Source organism: Anabas testudineus, chromosome 1 (genome assembly GCF_900324465.2).
Source record: "Anabas testudineus chromosome 1, fAnaTes1.2, whole genome shotgun sequence".
In the NCBI taxonomy this organism is placed as follows: domain Eukaryota; kingdom Metazoa; phylum Chordata; class Actinopteri; order Anabantiformes; family Anabantidae; genus Anabas; species Anabas testudineus.
In genome coordinates, this window is record NC_046610.1 from 2,534,025 (window position 1) to 2,553,770 (window position 19,746).

Below are 19,746 nucleotides of genomic sequence, written 5' to 3' on the forward strand. Positions count from 1 at the left end.
AAACCACAGCACACTCTGGTGTTGCTGCTCAACACACACACACACACACACACACACACACACACACACACACACACACACACACACACACACACACACACACACACACACACACACACACAGTCCTCTTCATCCTCTCTCTCTTCATCATCAGTTTTATCAATCAGCTGATCTCAGTCTTTCTCACACATGCCCTCATCGTCTTCTCCTCCCACCCCCACCCTGACCCCCACCTCCTCCATCACCTCCCCTTTCACCATCAGCTGCTACGTAAGGTGGAAATCCATCATTGTGTGTAAAGAAGGTGCCTGTGCACACTGCACTGCCATCACCAGACACACACACACTTAGTGGGATGTGTTTGAGGGGTGGGGGGTGGGGGGGTTGCTCCAGGAGGTTTGGGAGGGTTCTAATTTACTGATTCACATGCAGACAGTATTTCTTGGTGGTGTGGAGGGTGTGGCAGGTGGGTGGGCTCCGGGTTTTAGAGATGCTGGATGGTGGTGGTGATGGTTGTGGTACGGAGGAGAGAAGAGGAGGAGGAGGAGGGTGAGACACCGAGTGATGGGGAAGGAGGGAGGGTGGTGGCTGCGGCTGCCGGGGTCAGGCCTGTGTGTCCTGGGAAAGTTGGGTTCTCCATTTAAATCTGCACATGTTGCGGCCTTCTGGTGGCTGCATGAATGCGCACGGTGACAGATGGCCGTGGCCCATAACTATAGAGTCCGAGCACCCTGGTCCCCCGGGGGAGAGAGAGGGAGAGAGAGAGGGAGAGAGAGGGAGAGAGAGTGAGAGGGAGCAGGAGGAGAAGAGGAGAATGTAGCGCTCAGCTGATCCCATCAAAAAGAGGGATGAGGGAAGGAGGAAAGGCAGAGCGCAGGGGGTGGAGGGAGGGGATGACAGTGTGTGTTTGTGTGTTTATATGTGGGTGTAGGGGGGGGGGTCGACCCTTAATCCCAAATTCTAAATTGAGTTAATGTATTTGCTCAGTCTGCAAACTCCTAAAGGAGGCCCAGGGTCCCCAAAGATTCTGATGAGATGTCTAGTTTATCAGATGTTGGAAGAAGAGGAGGAGGGAGAGTGTGTGTGTGTGTGTGTGTGTGTGCACGAGGAGAATAGCAGCTTTGTATGTTACATACGTGTGTGTGTGTGTGTGTGTGTGTGTGTGTGATAGAGAGAGGGTTTCTGGGAGCTGTGTTTGTTGAAAACATAAAACACTACATTAGACAGGACACACAGCACATGCTGACGACCAAGACTGGAAGACGAGCGCCCCGAGGGACGTTTGTCCAGAAAGACTCAGTTCAAACATACTTTAACTCAGTGACACAGTAGAACTCTGTCTAAAGGGCAAATTCTCCCAAATCATCAAAGAACATTTTTCTGATTCTAGAAGCTTTTAGTTATGGGGATACATTTGGTTCAGATGAGGAGATTCTATCACTGACATGAGCATCACGACTCCACTGAGGCTGCTGTCACTAGAATTTAACATAATATCTTAGTATGCTGCTTTTCAGACACACTCGACACAATCAGGAAACTAAACGAGGTGCAGATTACATTGGATTCAACTTTGTTTTGTCCAAAGTGCAGGTAGAGAGCCAATGAAATGAGATGAAATGCAGTTAGCAACTAATCAGACGTGCAAACAGTTTTATTTCCAGATAAGATACAGACACAAGCACATGATTAAATATAAACCACTTAATGGGGCCATAAATAACAGCAATAAAAGGCCCATGAGGAGAATACACACATGATGCAGTACATTTCACGTGTTGTATGTGTCCTGATAAATTAAATATGAAATGAAGTAAAAAGGTTGTAGCTCTTCTCACTCTGTCTAAGATCATTAGAGAGATTTTTAATAACTGTAAAGTTTGTTTGGTGGAGATGGGAGTGGAATATTAATCCTCACAGACGGATTTAATCCAAACACTGTGACACACTGCAGAGATACCAGGAGGGTAAGTGGTGAGGTGGAGCTGCACAACGCGCGCGTGTGTGTGTGTGTGTGTGTGTGAGATGGTGTCTTGTTCTTCACTGGTGCGTATGGTTTCACTCCCACTCGTTGCCGTCTTTCGTGCTTTTCAATGCACGGCAACACTTTCTACCTCCCACACACACACACACACACACACACACTGACTGCAGCCTGCTGCTCTCTCACTGTGTTGTTGCTCTGCAGCCTCGTCGAGAAGCGAAGGCACACGACGAAGCCAGCTGGGTGTTGTGAAGCTTTGTGCTCATCTTATGTGTGAGGATGGAATAAAGTGAGGTTATTTTAATTTATCAGATCAGTGTGAGAATCAGACATGAAGCTCCAACCAGACAGATTTATTATATTATTTATGTCATCTGGTTGCTCATACGGTTAAATAAAATGTATACATACGTCTGAGACTATTTCAAACTCATCAAATTAGGACTAGAAAAGAGGATCACAAGAAGAAAACACCAAAAGCAGGAACGTTATTTATTTTCCTTTTTCTTCAAATCCCTTTTTGATGTTTTCATCTATCTTCTGCTCCAGGCTTCCTCTCTTTCTCTCTGTGTGGAAGCAGGATGCTCTGTTATTTTTCTTCTGCTGGTGACAGTGATGAGAAATGATTCATGCTTCATCAAATTCAGCTTCTTCTGCGCCCACAACCGGTGTGATTCCACCACCAGGGGGCGTCAGTCCTCCACTCTCCTCTTAACGTGTTTCTTCTTATTAAGCTGGAGGTAAATGTGAGGCTCTTATTGTGAAAGTAGTGATTCAGAATAACAAAGATATAGAAACCACTGTATTTATTTATTTGTATTTATTTATTTCACCCTATTACAGAAAGAGAACTCAACAGAACCATCATACTCACTGACATTTCTAAAGATTCTAGTCTCTTGTATTTAATTGGATAATAAATATGGGGACACACTTCACATATTTCGCTCTCTGGGATCAAGGTCTCCAGCATGCTTAGCTCATTTCACTTGGAAAGCCGTGGAGCTTCATATGGTGCTCGGTAAGCCTCTTAGGAATCACGACCACAGCAGATGTAGGGAGGATGCCCGTCATGCGCTCCCGCTGCGCGCACAAACCCGACGGCTGCGACACTGCGCGCTTCAAATCTCTGACACACACCTGAATTCTTTGACGCTTCAGTTTCGCACAAACTGCAGCAGAAGCGCAGGAGGTTCCAGTAATATGGAGAGAAAAGGGAGTCTGCAGCGACTCTAGAACAGATTCGTGCACCGAGTTCACAGCCATGCTGCCTCAGGACGTCGGGAAGCAGAAGCCCCGCCGAGTGTCGGAGCCGGTGTGCGGGGGAGACTCTCCCGTTCCACCGCGGCGCGTAAAGAACCGGGACTTCCCGCTGAATGTGAAGCGCCGGCGGTCCGGCTCCGCACCTGAGCGGAAGGTGAACTGCGTCCTGGTTGGAGACGGAGCGGTGGGAAAGAGCAGCCTCATCGTCAGCTACACCACCAACGGGTACCCGACAGAATACATCCCCACAGCGTTTGACAACTTCACGGGTAACGTGTGACTGAGCGTTGCGCACAGACCTGGAAGCTTTAAGCCTGTTTATTTATTTACTTGACTTTAATGTGAAGATTTATCGTGTTTAAACTTTGAAGATCGTGAAGAACTCAACGTGTGTTACTGTGTGAACTTCCTCTGAACTCTCTCTTCATCTTCTCAGCGATGGTTGTGGTGGACGGGAAACCGGTGAGGCTGCAGCTCTGTGACACGGCCGGACAGGTGAGCTGCACCTTCTGTTTCACTGTGATCATAAACAAATAACCCAGAATGTAACACACCTGTACAGGTGAGAGCTGAGTGACACGTGCTTTACACGTTTCTCTCTCCTCCTCATGACAGAAGTGGGGGCTGGTTGACGGATCAATCAATGTAAGTCATCAGTGATCAATTAGTATTAGTCAGTAATTGATCCTAAACATTTGGAGCCCCCCCCGTAGAGTCCCTGCTATTGGTCTTAAATTAAACCCCTACGGTGAACAGCGCCCCCTGCAGGCTCTCTGTGGTTGAGCCCTCTCAGTTTCAGCCTGTAGTTTAGAAAGTTCAGAGGCCTGTTTCAGATTTGTTGAGTCTTTAGTATTAGTGTATATTATATATTAGATGTTCTGCCTCCCAACACTGTGCGGTGCTCTTCATTAGATCCACCATGATGCACAGAGTAGTGGGACGATCACAGAAAACAGGATCACAGAGAATCCTACGAGATTATTCTTACTCTGAACAGAAAGAACAAACAGAAAGACAAACCAGTGTCAGTATACGTGAAACCACTCAACTCTACAGTTGTCCACAAATATTAAAATAAGGTTCACTAAAGAACCAAATGTGGCGTCATTGTGTTCTTTCACCCTAATATAGAACATAGCACTGAATGGTTCTGACCCGACTCTTTTGTCTGTGTCATGTAGGATGAGCTGGACCGGCTTCGACCTCTCTGCTACAAGAACGCTGACGTCTTCCTCCTCTGCTACAGCGTAGTCCGCCCCTGCTCTTTCCGCAATCTGGTCAACAGGTGGGTTCCTGAGATCCGTCAGCTCTGTCCCAGTGCGCCCTTGGTCCTAGTTGGCACCCAGCTGGACCTGAGAGAGGACGTGCAGGTGTTGATCCACCTGGCACAGAACCAGGAGCGGCCGGTGAGCACCGATGAGGGCCAGCGTCTCGCCCAGGAGATCGGGGCGGTGGGTTTTGCAGAGTGCTCGGCACTGACCCAGAAGAATCTGAAGGACGCTTTTGATTCGGCCATCTTGGCCAGTATCCAGCAGACTGACAGTAGCTGCAGCGTCCAGCAGCAGAGGCTGACTCTGAGGAAGAAGACGCCAGATAAGATCAAGAGCCTCTCGGAGACGTGGTGGAGGAAGATCAACTGTCTGATGGGAGAGCAGAGCTGTGACATCAAGTGAACAACAGCACCGGGACAAACTGTACATGTGGTTTGTTTTAGCCTGACACGCACGTCACAGGGAGAAAACCTCGTCCTCACTCCTGTAGCCAGGTTTGTGATGAAGTGTTTGTGACCTGTGCTTCACTTGTTTTCACTTTTCCACCCCAGCATTAGCAGCACTTTGATCATTTCTAGATGATTTTCTTTATTCCTGCTTGTTTTCTTTGCCATCACTGATCCTGTTAAACGCCCTGAAGCCTTGATTAAAGTTTATAACAACTGTTTGCAGTCGTTTCATTTAACAAAAGGTTGAAATGAGTCAAATATGAGTGAGATCAGTTCACAGAGCTGCAGAACTTCATCCCACCAGGAGTGTTACTCCACACCTACAGCGTTTGCCTGCGTCTTTATCACACTTATGTCACAGCTTCTGCTTCAGCTTCTTCAGCTGTCAGTGTACACCAACAACATGTTGCAGGGTTAATAGGGATCAAGTGCTAATTGTCTCATCACCTTTCTAAAAAGTCCAGATCAGCCTCCGACGCAGCCCAACTTCACACTTACTCATCATGTTTATGCCTCTATGAGGAAGTGTCACTAAAGTCAACGGCCCAAAATCTGGAAGTCGACTGAAGATCGTTCTTCTCTGCTCCTGTGGTCCTGTTGCAGCCTCCTCTAATAAGAACAGACAGGACCACCTGGACTGGATTAGGCCGGCATATGGAGCCTGATTCTTTCCCCTGCTGTGGTTTCACATCTCAGGGAGCAGGAGAGGCAGATTCCTGCTCCCTCTTGAGTTTATCTAGTTCTAATGTGCAGCTAGTAAGTGAAGAAAATGTATTTCTAGCACATCGTGAACTGAGGTCACAGAAAACACACAAACACATTCACTTCCATCACTTAAGAAGACGCCACATTGACTTTCCTGCACATTTGTAACATCACTGACTCTGCATTCTCAGAATTTAATGATTTATAGAACAGTACGCTGCATTTTGTCCACAAAAAAAGAGGAAAGGGCACAAAATGTGACTTTACAACTGATTTAATTCTTCATAATTTAAATTTACACAATTTACAGAATAGTGAACAATAACTTAATAAAACAGACGACAAATGGATAAAACTTGTGCTAATTCTAGTAATAAAGGTGAAAACAAAGGTTTTACAAGGTGCATGAACCAAACTAAAATAAAACTGAATGAATATGTCAGGTATTAAACACACAGTACGGATCAGTGTGAGTTCCTTAAATAACAGAATAATAAATAACAAATCTATAAATATGACATCATTTAACAAACGCACTATATTAAAATAAATGAATTAATTATAATTAAAGTCAAATCAAACTCAGTTAATACAATGAATTCATACAAATCAGAGTGTGTTCAGACAAACCTCAACAAATCACCAGGTGAAGAGAGAAGATTCACAGGTGACCCGACTTAACTCGGCCTAATTTCTCCCTCAGAGACACCGACAGCTTGAGAGATTTCACAGTGAAGGTGTGATTACCTCTCGGGGCATCTGGCTCCCACTGCTGATCACTGAGGATCAGTCACTGCAGGAACGTCACTTTTCTAGCTACTAATTAAGACAGACTAACGATGCAGTGAAAGCTCAGACGTCCTGTTTGTGCATCATAACATCACAGCTGCAGGACAAAGCTGACAGAGCAGCCTGAGCACAGCAGCGCCTGATGTTTGGAGGTGTGGTTTAGAACAAAGTCGCCAAATCTGAGCCACACATTCAACTTTAATGAAATAAAAGGAATCAATAGGAACTCATTTATCGTTCAGGAAAAGGTTTAGGAACATAGCAGAGATGTTACAGTATGTGATGTGGGAGATAATGAGGCACTAAAATAAGAGAATAACGTAAAATACAGTTGATGACAGAAACACAATGCAATCTTTGTTCATACAGAAATAACAAACCGCAGATCCGTGGCACCGACTCTGCTCAGACCCTGAGGCTCTTTTTAACTGTGCTGTACAGCGCAGATAGATCTTCTGTAGCTGTCTGACGTCTTCCTCTGGGAGGGAAATGATTACGTTAGATTCTGATATGTGTAACAACTTGTGGGATGAAAACGAGATCTGAATATATTGTAAATATATTCTTATTTTAAGTCTTGCTGCTGTTGCTCCTCACCCTGTAGCTGTTCTGTCACTGTTCATGTTGGTAGTTGCATACTCCACTCCTTCAGCACGGCTGATGTTGCCGTACAGCGGCTCTTCCTGGTTCCTGGTGAACTGTACAGTGGCGTAGTGAATTTCTTCCACCTGCTGAACTCACACAAATAAACAGTTCAAGATTTTCCACACATTTCTTCTTCTGTCTGTCTGTAGTGTGACACGACCATTCACTAAAATATGTGTAGTGTAAAAAGAGCCACTTAAACTTCTTAAGACATAGAACTGAGATCCTGAGGACCAACTTATTATCTCTGTAGCTTTTCTCATCCAGGTGAGGTTGTCTGGAAATTGAATCATAGCAAGTGGACGAGAAGAAAGTCCAGTTGCTATGAGTCAACTTCCAGATGCAATAACCACAGCTGACCAGAAGAGGTCGATAAGACCCACAGTCCAGCACCTTGTCTTCACTTCACAGAGCTGTAAACTTTGCACCCAAGGCCTGGTGGGGTCTCACTTTCTGCAATTACTCCTCCTGTTCTCACTGACCAATAAACACATCAGTCCTGATGCATGTTTTGAATGTGAACTCACAGGAATATGATCCTCCACAGTCTTTGTGTTGTGCTAAAATCCTTAAAGAAACAGGAAACTGTGGAAGTTCTCTCTGAATCCAGTTTTACATTTTTAAGTTACAGTGTTTCAGAACACATTTGTCTTATTTGTTATTGCGTCTCTACAGCAGCTCAGCACCCAAAAAAACACACACACAAAGCAAATGATCTGATCACAGAGGAAAATACCTGTGCAGAGAAAGTTGCACATTACAGGAACTAACAGTTCTCCATACTCCATTGCAACACGGCGCTCAATGTACTCAACACTTTCTCAATAGAAAACATGTTTCAGTTTTCATCTGTGGCCCTGACAAACTGTTAAGCTTAAGAAACTGCTTCTTAGGTTTAAGCTTTCTCAAACTGTTTCACTTATTCTTATGTCTACAAACACAAGAATCCAGTTGAATTATGGAAAAACATGTTATTTTTTACATTACATTAATTTTTACACATTTCTTTTATGTAATTTTGAAAGTATTATTTGAATTGGTCACATGTTCACGAGGTGCAAACAGAAAAGCTCCATTATGATTTACCCTAGTGCACCTGAACACATTGTCCTCACCTGCGAGCTGCTGTCCGGCGTCGCCTCCACCTCAGACGGTTGCTGCAAAGACTTTTCTCTTCTGAAGAGAGAAGAAAAACACAAACAAACCAAAACTGCTAATTAATGGAACATGTGACAAACTCAGGTTTCCCTTTTTTTCAACACACATTATCACATTTGCACATTTTGTTTGTACATTTATTTATTATTAATTTATTTATTCAGTTATTTAAATATTCCTGTTGTTCATAGTGGCTACAAATGATTTAAGATAAAATTATTATTGGAAATGACGTAATCCTCATTGCAAAACTGAAATGTATTAAGTGTTTTTATTTTAAACAAGTGAAACTTATTGAAAGTTCTTTTTGGTCACTGTGACACGACTCCGACTCCTGCACAACAACGTGACCTCCACATTTAGCAACTTAACTTCAGCATTAACCACTGCCTGCACCACAAGTCTGCTAAACAGCAAGACGCTGAAATTTACTTCTGCTTTCTTCAAAAGCAGAAAAGAGGCAGAAGAGTGAATTTATCGCTACGGGTCCTTGTTCCACTGCAGGTTAAGACAGGAATCAAGCTGCAAACACACTTTAAGGAGTGGAAAAGCATGAGCCGTGTTACTGTGGGTCATGGCTGAAGTGGTGATAAGACACCATGTACAGATACATGCATCTTAAAAAGGTGCAAACAAGACACACAACTCTTAAATGTACATTTTAAAATTGCATAATTCTTAGTTTCAGCACAATCACAGAAAAGCTGAACTTCTCACCTGATCCAGAGCAAGACGGAGAAAAGGATGAAGAGCAGAACAGCAGCAAGGACAGACAGAGCTACTGGAATTTTCCATGAACCTGAAACACAAGGATCAGGAAGAAGGAGTGGAAACATTACACAGAGAAAATATGATGAAGAACAGACTTTACAGTGTGAAGTGGGTTTTTCTGAAGGGGCGTGGCTTCATCGAACGCCACATGATGTCACAATTATTATTATTCAGGTAAACTGAGGTCAAATACATGAGGAATCTTATATCGAGTGCAAACTACCTGTTTTAACAGTCAGATGTAAAGTGTTGTTATGACGTCCTCTTATGTTCTGAACTTCACAGTAATAATTCCCACTGTGTTCAGCTCTGATGTCAGTGATGGTGAAGATCTGTCCGTGAAGCTTTTGGTGACTCTTCATTCTCCTTGTACCAGGTATAATTAGCTGCTGGGTTAGCATCACTGCTACAGGTCAGAGTCACTGAACTACCCTCCACTATCTCAGAGGGACTCACTGACACAGAGGGAAGATTTGGAGGATCTGGAACAGAGAGAAATTAGCCTCTCAGTAACGATCATAACATCATTTTAAATTAAATTAAAGTTCTGAACATAAAGAATTATTATACACTTGATCTGCTGATGTTTACTTACACTGAACATCTACGAAAACGTCCACAGAGTAGTGATCCTCAGATTTGCAGTAGTAGATTCCTCTGTCCTCAGAGCTGATGGAGGTGAAATGATAAATATCTCCTGAACTTAGAGGCAGTGATTGATTCCTCTTGTACCAGGTGTATTTAGCTGCTGGGTTAGCATCGGTGCGACAGGTCAGAGTCACTGAACTACCCTCCACTATCTCAGAGGGACTCACTAACACAGAGGGACGTATTGATGGATCTGAATATTGATGACAACAGATTATTATAACACGATGCTTGTAAATATTTATCAAAGTGACTGTTGATCCTGGTTTTCTTCTATGTTTGCTGTAAACTCACACACTGAAGGAGAGGGGTAATCCTCATGTCCTCTGAAAGCACAGTAGACGTTGTCTCCAGGATAGAAGTGGTCTGTGTAAGTAGAAGTTTGCTGCGTCTTATTTTTCTGTCCGTTCTTGAACCAGACGTAGTGAAGACGACCAGCTGAACCACAGCTGCTGTGACACTTCAGCTCAGCCTCAGTAGAAGACTGGAGGAGTGTTACTCTGATCACCTGCACCTGGAGAGCTGGATGAACATCATATAAACACACAGTGTCTACATCATATGTCCAACTGTACAACACATTTACCTGTTTCCTGATTGTTTGAATGTCAGATTGAATCAGTACCTGTGACAGTCAGAGTTGTTCCAGGTAAACTACTGCCCCATTTAAAGGATCGTGTTGTGAATGTGAACTGATACTGGGCTGAATCAGTCTCTCTCAGGTCAGTGATTCTCAGAGTGGAGCGTCCTCTCTCTGTTTCAAGGACCTGAACACGACCTGTATTCTGGGAATCTGTAAAAACTGGACTGAACCAGAATTTAGATGTAACCTCATGATAACTGTTGTAAGTACAGGAAATATTCACTGATGATCCTTTAGAGACACAGACGCTTCTCTCAGTATAAATCACTCTGTTGCAGATTTGATTAAGGACGCCTAAAAGAAGATGAGAATAAAAGACAAAAGAAAGAGAGTTATTTCCGTTTCCTTTAGTTAAAGCTTCACTAGATGACGTCATGTTAGTGAGAGAACACAAAGTAAACTCACACACTGAAGGAGAGGAGAACTTCTCATGTCCTTTTACAGCACATGAAATGCTGTCTGCTTCATCAAAGTATTGTTCAATAAAAGATGTGTCCTCTTGAATTTTCAGTCCATTCTTGTACCAGATGTAGGAAGGATTATTAGATGGCTGACAACTGCTGTGACATGTTAGCTTAAACCAGGTAGGATACAGGTTTTGGATAAGGCTTGTTCACCTGCACCTGGAAAACTGTTTGTGCAAAGAGAGAATCTATGACCTCAGACAAATCCACACCTCACTGACAGTAATGTTTTCTAGTATTAGCACTGTTTCCTATGTGGAATTGAAAATGTTACCTGTGACTGATAAAGTGACTCCAGGTTCACCTGTATATATCCCTCCTGGTTGGTTTGTGATGAACCTGAAGCTGTACACAGCTGAGTCGCTCGGTTTCAGGTCTGTGATTCTCAGAGTGCAGTCGTTCTTATCACCGTCGTACTGCACACGACCTGCGAACTCTGAGTCTGTTCTCACATCCACAGGTAGATTCTCCTTCACTTTAATAAACCACAACACTTCTTCAACTACAGTAACATTTCCATTTATTCTGTATGGGTATGTGTAGGAGCAGTGTATGTCCACTGTTGATCCTTCTACAGCACAGATCTGAGTAGAAGTGTAAGTTACTCCCCAGTCATTCTGACCCTGCACCACTGTAACACAGAGCACAACAGAAACCACAGTTCACTCAATGGTTTGATAAGATGCATCAGTTCTGTCTTCAGTGGCCTGAATAATAATAATAATAATAATTACTCTATGTGTAAATTCAACAGATATCTTCACACACTGATCAGTTAATTATGTCTGTTTGAAGATTCAACATTTTATAAATACTGAATGACTCAAAGAATCATTCAAGGAACATAAACAAGACACATAAATGAAACAATCAAAGTTTAAATATACAGAACCTGATAAAGACAGAAGCAGGAAAACAAATCCAGCTGCTGCTGTAAATCCCATGTTTGGTCTCCTGCTCCTTCTGCTGTGGCTGCAGACGTGAGAATAAAGGAAGAAGATGAAGATAAAAAAACGTACTGACTGATTAAATAACTGTACTTCTATCTTTAACTGGTGCTCAGGTCATTTCTGACACTCACCAGTAAAACGAATAAAAAAATGTAAAGACGTGTTTGTCACAGAGACCGATGTACTGTGCACTTTGTCCTGTGTCACTGTGGTGGTGGAGGACTTTCAACAGTTTCCTTCCTCTTATGCTGGTGTTACTTATGAAAAACTTAGTTAGTGTCAGTAAGTCTTTAAATGTGTGTAGCTCACGTTTCTGCTAAGTCAGCTTATTAACAGGCCTTAAACATGGAGGAGAGAACAAATGTTTTCAGTCTCTGTGTGAGAAATGTTCCTGAACCAGTTGTTATTGTTACGTATGAAACAAACGTGAATAAAATACATTTTATTGCTGTCAGAACCTGCGAGGACTCAGACAGGGATGATTCTGACCTGATAACATAACTTGATGGTTTATTGTTGGATAAAAAAACGTGAAGCACTTTTGTGAACGACCGCGAGGGAAATAATTTCAGAAATTCAGATTTAAATGGGTCATAGACAGTAGAAATAATAAAATACGTGATGATTCATTATTTATTTTTACATTCAAGTACAAAGTAAGGGAGGTGAACAATGCAATAAATCATGTTTCCTGTCCTGCACACGACTAAGACACTGTGACAATAATTTTTTAAAACTTGCCCCCCTTATTGACTGTGTCCCTCCTCCTAGACCCCCTGTTTAAAAATGTCTAGACACACTCCTGCAGACAGGCAAACAAATGAGCAAACAGAGTCCAGGTCCTGGTCCAAGACAAACAGGGTAACAAGGACTGAACTGTGACACGTGGTTTTGTCGTCCAGTGACTGAAATCTTTGACAACAGTAAAAAAAAACTTTTATTTTATTTACACAAATTCAAATTACTCTGAATGTCGGGTTGAAGATGAAAAATATGTCTAACAAACACAGCTCTGTATGAACCAAACACCACTGATCGACTTAATTACTACAGGTAGAAACCATTATTACTGTAACGTATTGAACAGGGTTAAATTCTCCTCTAGACTGGACAGTACATGAGGTTATGAAGGGTTGTAGATAAAACAGTGAAGGAGAAAACACCACATCCTCCATGGGGAGGTTTACTGTGACAGACAGAGGGTTAATTCCCTTTTCAACATCAGTATGTTGCATTACACATTTAAGCAAAAGGGGAAACTACAGTATTACTTACAGTTCCCATGAGAACAGAGTACTGCATAGAAGTGTAAGTAGCTATGAAGTAAAAATACTGTAAATTAGAAATAGCTGTAATAATGTATTTAACTCTGCCATCATGCTTTTTACATAGAGCCAGAAAACATCACATTGGTAAAATGTGATGGAACTGTATCTGACGTCTTTCACCTCATGTGCAACATGTCTGTATTGAATATTTTCTCCCAGGACACGTGTGCCGTAAGAAGACAATCAGTATTTTTCATAATTACATCGGAAATCTAAGAAACACATTTACTCCAAGCGTTTATCCTCCACAGTCCTGGTTTCCACTTTGATTTGTCTGTCATTGTGTCTTATTTTGAAAAACTTATTGCGCAAGTTGGAGGTCAGTGTTATCTTTATTCAACCTGACTGCTCTGTGTCCTCTGTGTCTTCTGCAGGGACGACCTTCATGGTGAGACATCCTCATGTGCAGGACAAGCGTCTAACTGATGGGAAAAAGACAACAAGATGAGACTCAGTTAATGTTAGTGATGAAACATGTTCACAACTTGATCCGAAGTTTACTTTCTAAGGTTTAAGGCTCAGTTGTTTGAATTGTTCTTTGGCATCATTGAAATCAGTAACACATTCTGAACACTATCTGTCTGTCTCACCTCTATGTTGTCTTTACAGCCTGTTGGTTCAGTGGTAGAGTGCAGTGGAGTTGTCTTCTTCCTGAGTTCAAACCATCACCAGATGCATAAATGAACAAAATGGGATTCATGATTCCACAACCATGACTTTATTTTTTAGTATGGTTTTGCTCAACATCAGATGACACTCACTGCAGATTCTGTGCATGTTCAGTCATTTGCAATCAACAAAAAACTATTTAAATAGCTCAATAACGTTTTAATTGGTCCCTCCTAACTCAACACAAAAAGCAACTTTTAATTACTACTGCAGTCTCAAATAATTCAAGTCCACCAAGTCTTGGTTGCAAAAGATGTCCTGAAAGATTCACTGGTACAGCTCTGATCTGGCTCAGCTCTTATTTATCTGTCCAAACCTTCAAGGTATCCTGGCAGGGACAAGTTTCTAACTCTCACAGCCTCTCCACTGGTGTGCCACAGGGCTCAGTTCTTGGTCTTCTTCTCTATTGCTCCTATACTAGATCCATAGGTTCAATCATCCATTCAAATGGCTTTATCTATCATTGTTATGCTGATGACACACAACTCTTCTTCTTTCCACTAGATGACTCCACTGTCTCATTACACATCTCCACATGTCTCTCTGACATCACTACTTGAATGAGAGAAAGACATTTCCAATTCAACCTCTGCAGGACAGAAGCTCTTGTCTCCCCAGCCAGACCTTCGATACAACACAACATCAACATAAGGGCTTCAGTTATTGTCCCCACTCAGCCTGCCAGGAACCTGTGGGAGGTCATTGAAGATCAACTAAGCTTTACCGACCACTTCTTCTCTGTGTCAAGGACGTACAGATTTTCCCTTTTGAACATCAGAAGGATCAGACCCTACCTTCTGGACTATTCAACCCAACTGATTGTGCAGGCTCTGCTCATATCTCATGTTGACTACTACAACGTCTTACAGAAAGGTTTTTACTAGCTGCACCATCAAACCTCCAGATGATCCAAAATGAAGCAGCATGTCTCATTTTTCATCAGCCAAAAAAAGACACGTTACACCACTCTTCAGATCTCTGCACTGGCTTCCTGTAGCTGCCTGCATCAGGTTCAAAGCTCTGTGGTTCCACGATGGTGGAAGGACCTACCCACCTCTGCAGGCTCAGCTGCCTCACTTCCAATATTCAGAAGTCTGCTGAAAACAGAACTCTTCTGAAACTTCCTGTGCATTTAAATATAAAAGAAAATCCTTTCTTGCACTTGCATCTCATGAAACAGAAACATTTCGTCTTATGGCTCTTTGCATTAATGTTTTCTCCTTGACTTACTCTTTTGTTTGCCTCTGTAAATGTAAGATTCTAGAGTAGCCATTAGACCCTCTGGTGGGATTTTGTAGGAGATAGTTGCAGCATGCGAACTCCAGTATATTAGTAAACTGGCAGCCATCGCACATCATGAATGGCCCAAGATTCCTCTGGCTCTGCATTACGTTTGCAACAAGTCAGAACGTCTGAATGGTGCTCTAGTAAGTACTGAAGACGATTGTTAAGAACGGTTAGAATCATTCGGGGACTGTAGCAGTCAGTCAAAGTCGCATTTTGTGTTATTTAAATTGTTCTTGTTTTATTTATTCATTGTAAACAGCTGAAAGTTTGTAAATTCCGAATATACCTCATTTACAATAAGGGATAAAGAATTTAAACAGCAACTATGAGTAAAATAGCAGAAATTAAACATGGATATTTACCTCAACCACAAAGTCAAAGGAAGCAGAGAAATCAGCATCAGGACCACCAGAGACAACCGGATTCTATTCATCTTAGTTGTCAGATTCCTTAGAAATGGAGAAACTACAGACATACGAAATATGTTTTAGTAATAGAATTAGATTGATAAATTACTACAACTCAGTGTCGTCAAACTTTGATATGATGGACAGAAAATGTTTTTTTGTTGTTCCACTTGTATTAATATGTGAGTGTTGGTGGTTTTGTGTAACTGAATGTGATAAATGTACCTGTCGATAAGGTCAGATGTAAAGTTGAGTTATGACGTCCTCTTATGTTCTGAACTTCACAGTAATAAATCCCACTGTGTTCAGCTCTGATGTCAGTGATGGTGAAGATCTGTCCTGAAGCTTTTGGTGACTCTTCATTCTCCTTGTACCAGGTATAATTAGCTGCTGGGTTAGCATCACTGCTACAGGTCAGATTCACTGAACTACCCTCCACTATCTCAGAGGGACTCACTGACACAGAGGGAAGATTTGGGGGATCTGGAACAGAGAGAAATTAGCCTCTCAGTAACGATCATAACACCATTTTAAATTAAATTAAAGTTCTGAACATAAAGAATTATTATACACTTGATCTGCTGATGTTTACTTACACTGAACATCTACAAAAACGTCCACAGAGTAGTGATCCTCAGATTTGCAGTAGTAGATTCCTCTGTCCTCAGAGCTGATGGAGGTGAAATGATAAATATCTCCTGAACTTAGAGGCAGTGACTGATTCCTCTTGTACCAGGTGTATTTAGCTGCTGGGTTAGTATCACTGCTACAGGTCAGAGTCACTGAAATACCCTCCACTATCTCAGAGGGACTCACTAACACAGAGGGACGTATTGATGGATCTGAATATTGATGAGAACAGATTATTATAACACGATGCTTGTAAATATTTATCAAAGTGACTGTTGATCCTGGTTTTCTTCTATGTTTGCTGTAAACTCACACACTGAAGGAGAGGGGTAATCCTCATGTCCTCTGAAAGCACAGTAGACGTTGTCTCCAGGATAGAAGTGGTCTGTGTAAGTAGAAGTTTGCTGCGTCTTATTTTTCTGTCCGTTCTTGAACCAGACGTAGTGAAGACGACCAGCTGAACCACAGCTGCTGTGACACTTCAGCTCAGCCTCAGTATAAGACTGGAGGAGTGTTACTCTGATCACCTGCACCTGGAGAGCTGGATGAACATCATATAAACACACAGTGTCTACATCATATGTCCAACTGTACCACACATTTACCTGTTTCCTGATTGTTTGAATGTCAGATTGAATCAGTACCTGTGACAGTCAGAGTTGTTCCATGTAAACTACTGCCCCATTCAAAGTATGATGTTCTGAATGTGAACTGATACTGGGCTGAATCAGTCTCTCTCAGGTCAGTGATTCTCAGAGTGGAGCGTCCTCTCTCTGTTTCAAAGACCTGAACACGTCCTGTATACTGGGAGTCTGTACGAAGGTCCTCAGACTGTGAAGGATTCTTCCACTGAGGACCACGTTCAGGACGGAACCAAAATTTAGATGTAACCTTATAATAACTGTTGTAAGTACAGGAAATATTCACTGATGATCCTTTAGAGACACAGACGCTTCTCTCAGTATAAATCACTCTGTTGCAGGTTTCATGAAGGACGCCTAAAAGAAGATGAGAATAAAAGACAAAAGAAAGACAGTTATTTCCGTTTCCTTTAGTTAAAGCTTCACTAGATGACGTCATGTTAGTGAGAGAACACAAAGTAAACTCACACACTGAAGGAGAGGAGAACTTCTCATGTCCTTTTACAGCACATGAAATGCTGTCTGCTTCATCAAAGTATTGTTCAATAAAAGATGTGTCCTCTTGAATTTTCAGTCCATTCTTGTACCAGATGTAGGAAGGATTATTAAATGGCTGACAACTGCTGTGACATGTTAGCACTGCCCAGGTAGGATACGCTTTTGGATAAGGCTTGTTCACCTGCACCTGGAAAACTGTTTGTGCAAAGAGAGAATCTATCACCTCAGACAAATCCACACCTCACTGACAGTAATGTTTTCTAGTATTAGCACTGTTTCCTATGTGGAATTGAAAATGTTACCTGTGACTGATAAAGTGACTCCAGGTTCACTTGTATATCTCCCTCCTGGTTGGTTTGTGATGAACCTGAAGCTGTACACAGCTGAGTCGCTCGGTTTCAGGTCTGTGATTCTCAGAGTGCAGTCGTTCTTATCACCGTCGTACTGCACACGACCTGCGAACTCTGAGTCTGTTCTCACATCCACAGGTAGATTCTCCTTCACTTTAATAAACCACAACACTTCTTCAACTACAGTAACATTTCCATTTATTCTGGATGGGTATCTGTAGGAGCAGTGTATGTCCACTGTTGATCCTTCTACAGCACAGATCCTAGTAGAAGTGAAAGTTACTCCCCAGTCATTCTGACCCTGCACCACTGTAACACAGAGCACAGCAGAAACCACAGTTCACTCAATGGTTTGATAAGATGCATCAGTTCTGTCTGCAGTGGCCTGAATAATAATAATAATAATAATTACTCTATGTGTAAATTCAACAGATATCTTCACACACTGATCAGTTAATTATGTCTGTTTGAAGATTCAACATTTTATAAATACTGAATGACTCAAAGAATCATTCAAGGAACATAAACAAGACACATAAATGAAACAATCAAAGTTTAAATATACAGAACCTGATAAAGACAGAAGCAGGAAAACAAATCCAGCTGCTGCTGTAAATCCCATGTTTGGTCTCCTGCTCCTTCTGCTGTGGCTGCAGACGTGAGAATAAAGGAAGAAGATGAAGATAAAAAAACGTACTGACTGATTAAATAACTGTACTTCTATCTTTAACTGGTGCTCAGGTCATTTCTGACACTCACCAGTAAAATAAATTAAAAAATGTAAAGACGTGTTTGTCACAGAGACCGATGTACTGTGCAGTTTGTCCTGTGTCACTGTTTCCTTCCTCTTATGCTGGTGACTTTCATCAAAAACTCAGTCAGAACCAGTAAGTTTTTATATTCATGTAGCTCACGTTTCTGCTAAGTCAACTTATTAACAGGCCTTAAACATGGAGGAGAGAACAAATGTTTTCAGTCTCTGTGTGAGAGATGCTCCTGAACCAGTTTTTATTGTTACGTATGAAACAAACGTGAATAAAATACATTTTATTGCTGTCAGAACCTGCGAGGACTCAGACAGGGATGATTCTGACCTGATAACATAACTTGATGGTTTATTGTTGGATAAAAAAACGTGAATCACTTTTGTGAACGACCGCAAGTAAAATAATTTCAGAATTGAATGGGCGATTATCAGTAGAAATAATAAAATACGTGATGATTAATTTTTTATTTTTACATTCTAGTACAAAATAAGGGAGGTGAACAATGCAATAAATCATGTTTCCTGTCACAGTGATGCATTCATGTGTATGTTTTGTGCAAAACTCACAAGCTGCACACGACTAAGACACTGTGACAATGATTTTTTCAAATGTGTCCCCACTTCTTTGACTGTGTTCCTCCTCCTGGACCCCCTGTTTAAAAATGTCATGTCATGTCGTGTCAAATGAGAGACCTCTTAAACAAGCAATCAGAGTCCATGTCATGATCCAGGAGAAACAGGGTAACAAGGACTGAACTGTGACACATGGTTTTTTTGTCCTGTGACTGAAATCCCCAGCAAGGGTAAAATAAAATTAACAGACTGCAGAAAGTAAATTCCCCTTTTTACATCACTTCATTGGATTAAAATGCTAAGCAGGAGGGACAAATTTGGTATCACTGCATGTGTAAAGCAATATGAATAGACAGGACTGACTAGAATTCTTATTGTTAATTGTTATTTCTTTATTTCATTCTTCTATTTCTCTCTACTTTAAATGTGGAATACGCCATAATATGGTCATCCTTAGTGTAGCATGGTGTCAGAGATGAACGTACTTCAGAGATGTATATAACAAAATATAAAATGTTGAGGACAACTGACTGAATTTGAAGTTGAAATATATCATTATTATCAAAAGTAACATAATGTACAACTATTAATCATTTATTTTTACAGTCAAGTACAAAGTAAAATGTACAGGAAGTGCACAAAGCAATAAGTTATTCCAGTGTTTTCTGAAATACTGTAACATATGATATATCCGTACCACACATTTAAAGTCTGATGTTGTGAATGTGAACTGATACTGGGCTGAATCAGTCTCTCTCAGGTCAGTGATTCTCAGAGTGGAGCGTCCTCTCTCTGTTTCAAAGACCTGAACACGACCTGTATACTGGGAGTCTGTAAGAAGGTCCTCAGACTGTGAA

General features: G+C 41.7%; 3 protein-coding genes across 3 annotated transcripts; 1 reads left to right on the plus strand and 2 right to left on the minus strand.

The window, feature by feature from the left end:
• Positions 1-3,067: 3,067 nt before the first annotated feature.
• LOC113162096 (rho-related GTP-binding protein RhoU-like) lies at positions 3,068-4,961 on the plus strand. The gene is made up of 3 exons (XM_026360099.1): positions 3,068-3,516; positions 3,684-3,742; positions 4,429-4,961. Exons 1-3 carry the CDS (start codon positions 3,249-3,251, stop codon positions 4,918-4,920), a joined length of 819 nt encoding a protein of 272 aa, XP_026215884.1. The 5' UTR covers positions 3,068-3,248; the 3' UTR covers positions 4,921-4,961.
• A 974-nt stretch (positions 4,962-5,935) lies between these two features.
• LOC113161773 (sialoadhesin-like) lies at positions 5,936-18,379 on the minus strand. The gene is given in 17 exon segments (XM_033326419.1): positions 5,936-6,939; positions 7,059-7,192; positions 8,222-8,282; positions 8,982-9,063; positions 9,259-9,373; positions 9,375-9,517; positions 9,631-9,876; positions 9,978-10,205; positions 10,309-10,620; positions 10,732-10,938; positions 11,065-11,421; positions 16,028-16,273; positions 16,375-16,602; positions 16,706-17,059; positions 17,171-17,395; positions 17,503-17,859; positions 18,121-18,379. Coding segments are annotated over 17 exon segments (3,420 nt in total). The 5' UTR covers positions 18,173-18,379; the 3' UTR covers positions 5,936-6,866.
• On the minus strand, positions 10,990-11,957 carry LOC113162171 (sialoadhesin-like). The gene is made up of 2 exons (XM_026360204.1): positions 11,683-11,957; positions 10,990-11,421 (listed from the first exon to the last, which is right to left on the minus strand). The coding sequence occupies exons 1-2, from the start codon at positions 11,732-11,734 to the stop codon at positions 11,042-11,044; spliced, it is 432 nt and encodes a 143-aa protein (XP_026215989.1). The 5' UTR covers positions 11,735-11,957; the 3' UTR covers positions 10,990-11,041.
• Positions 18,380-19,746: the final 1,367 nt, after the last annotated feature.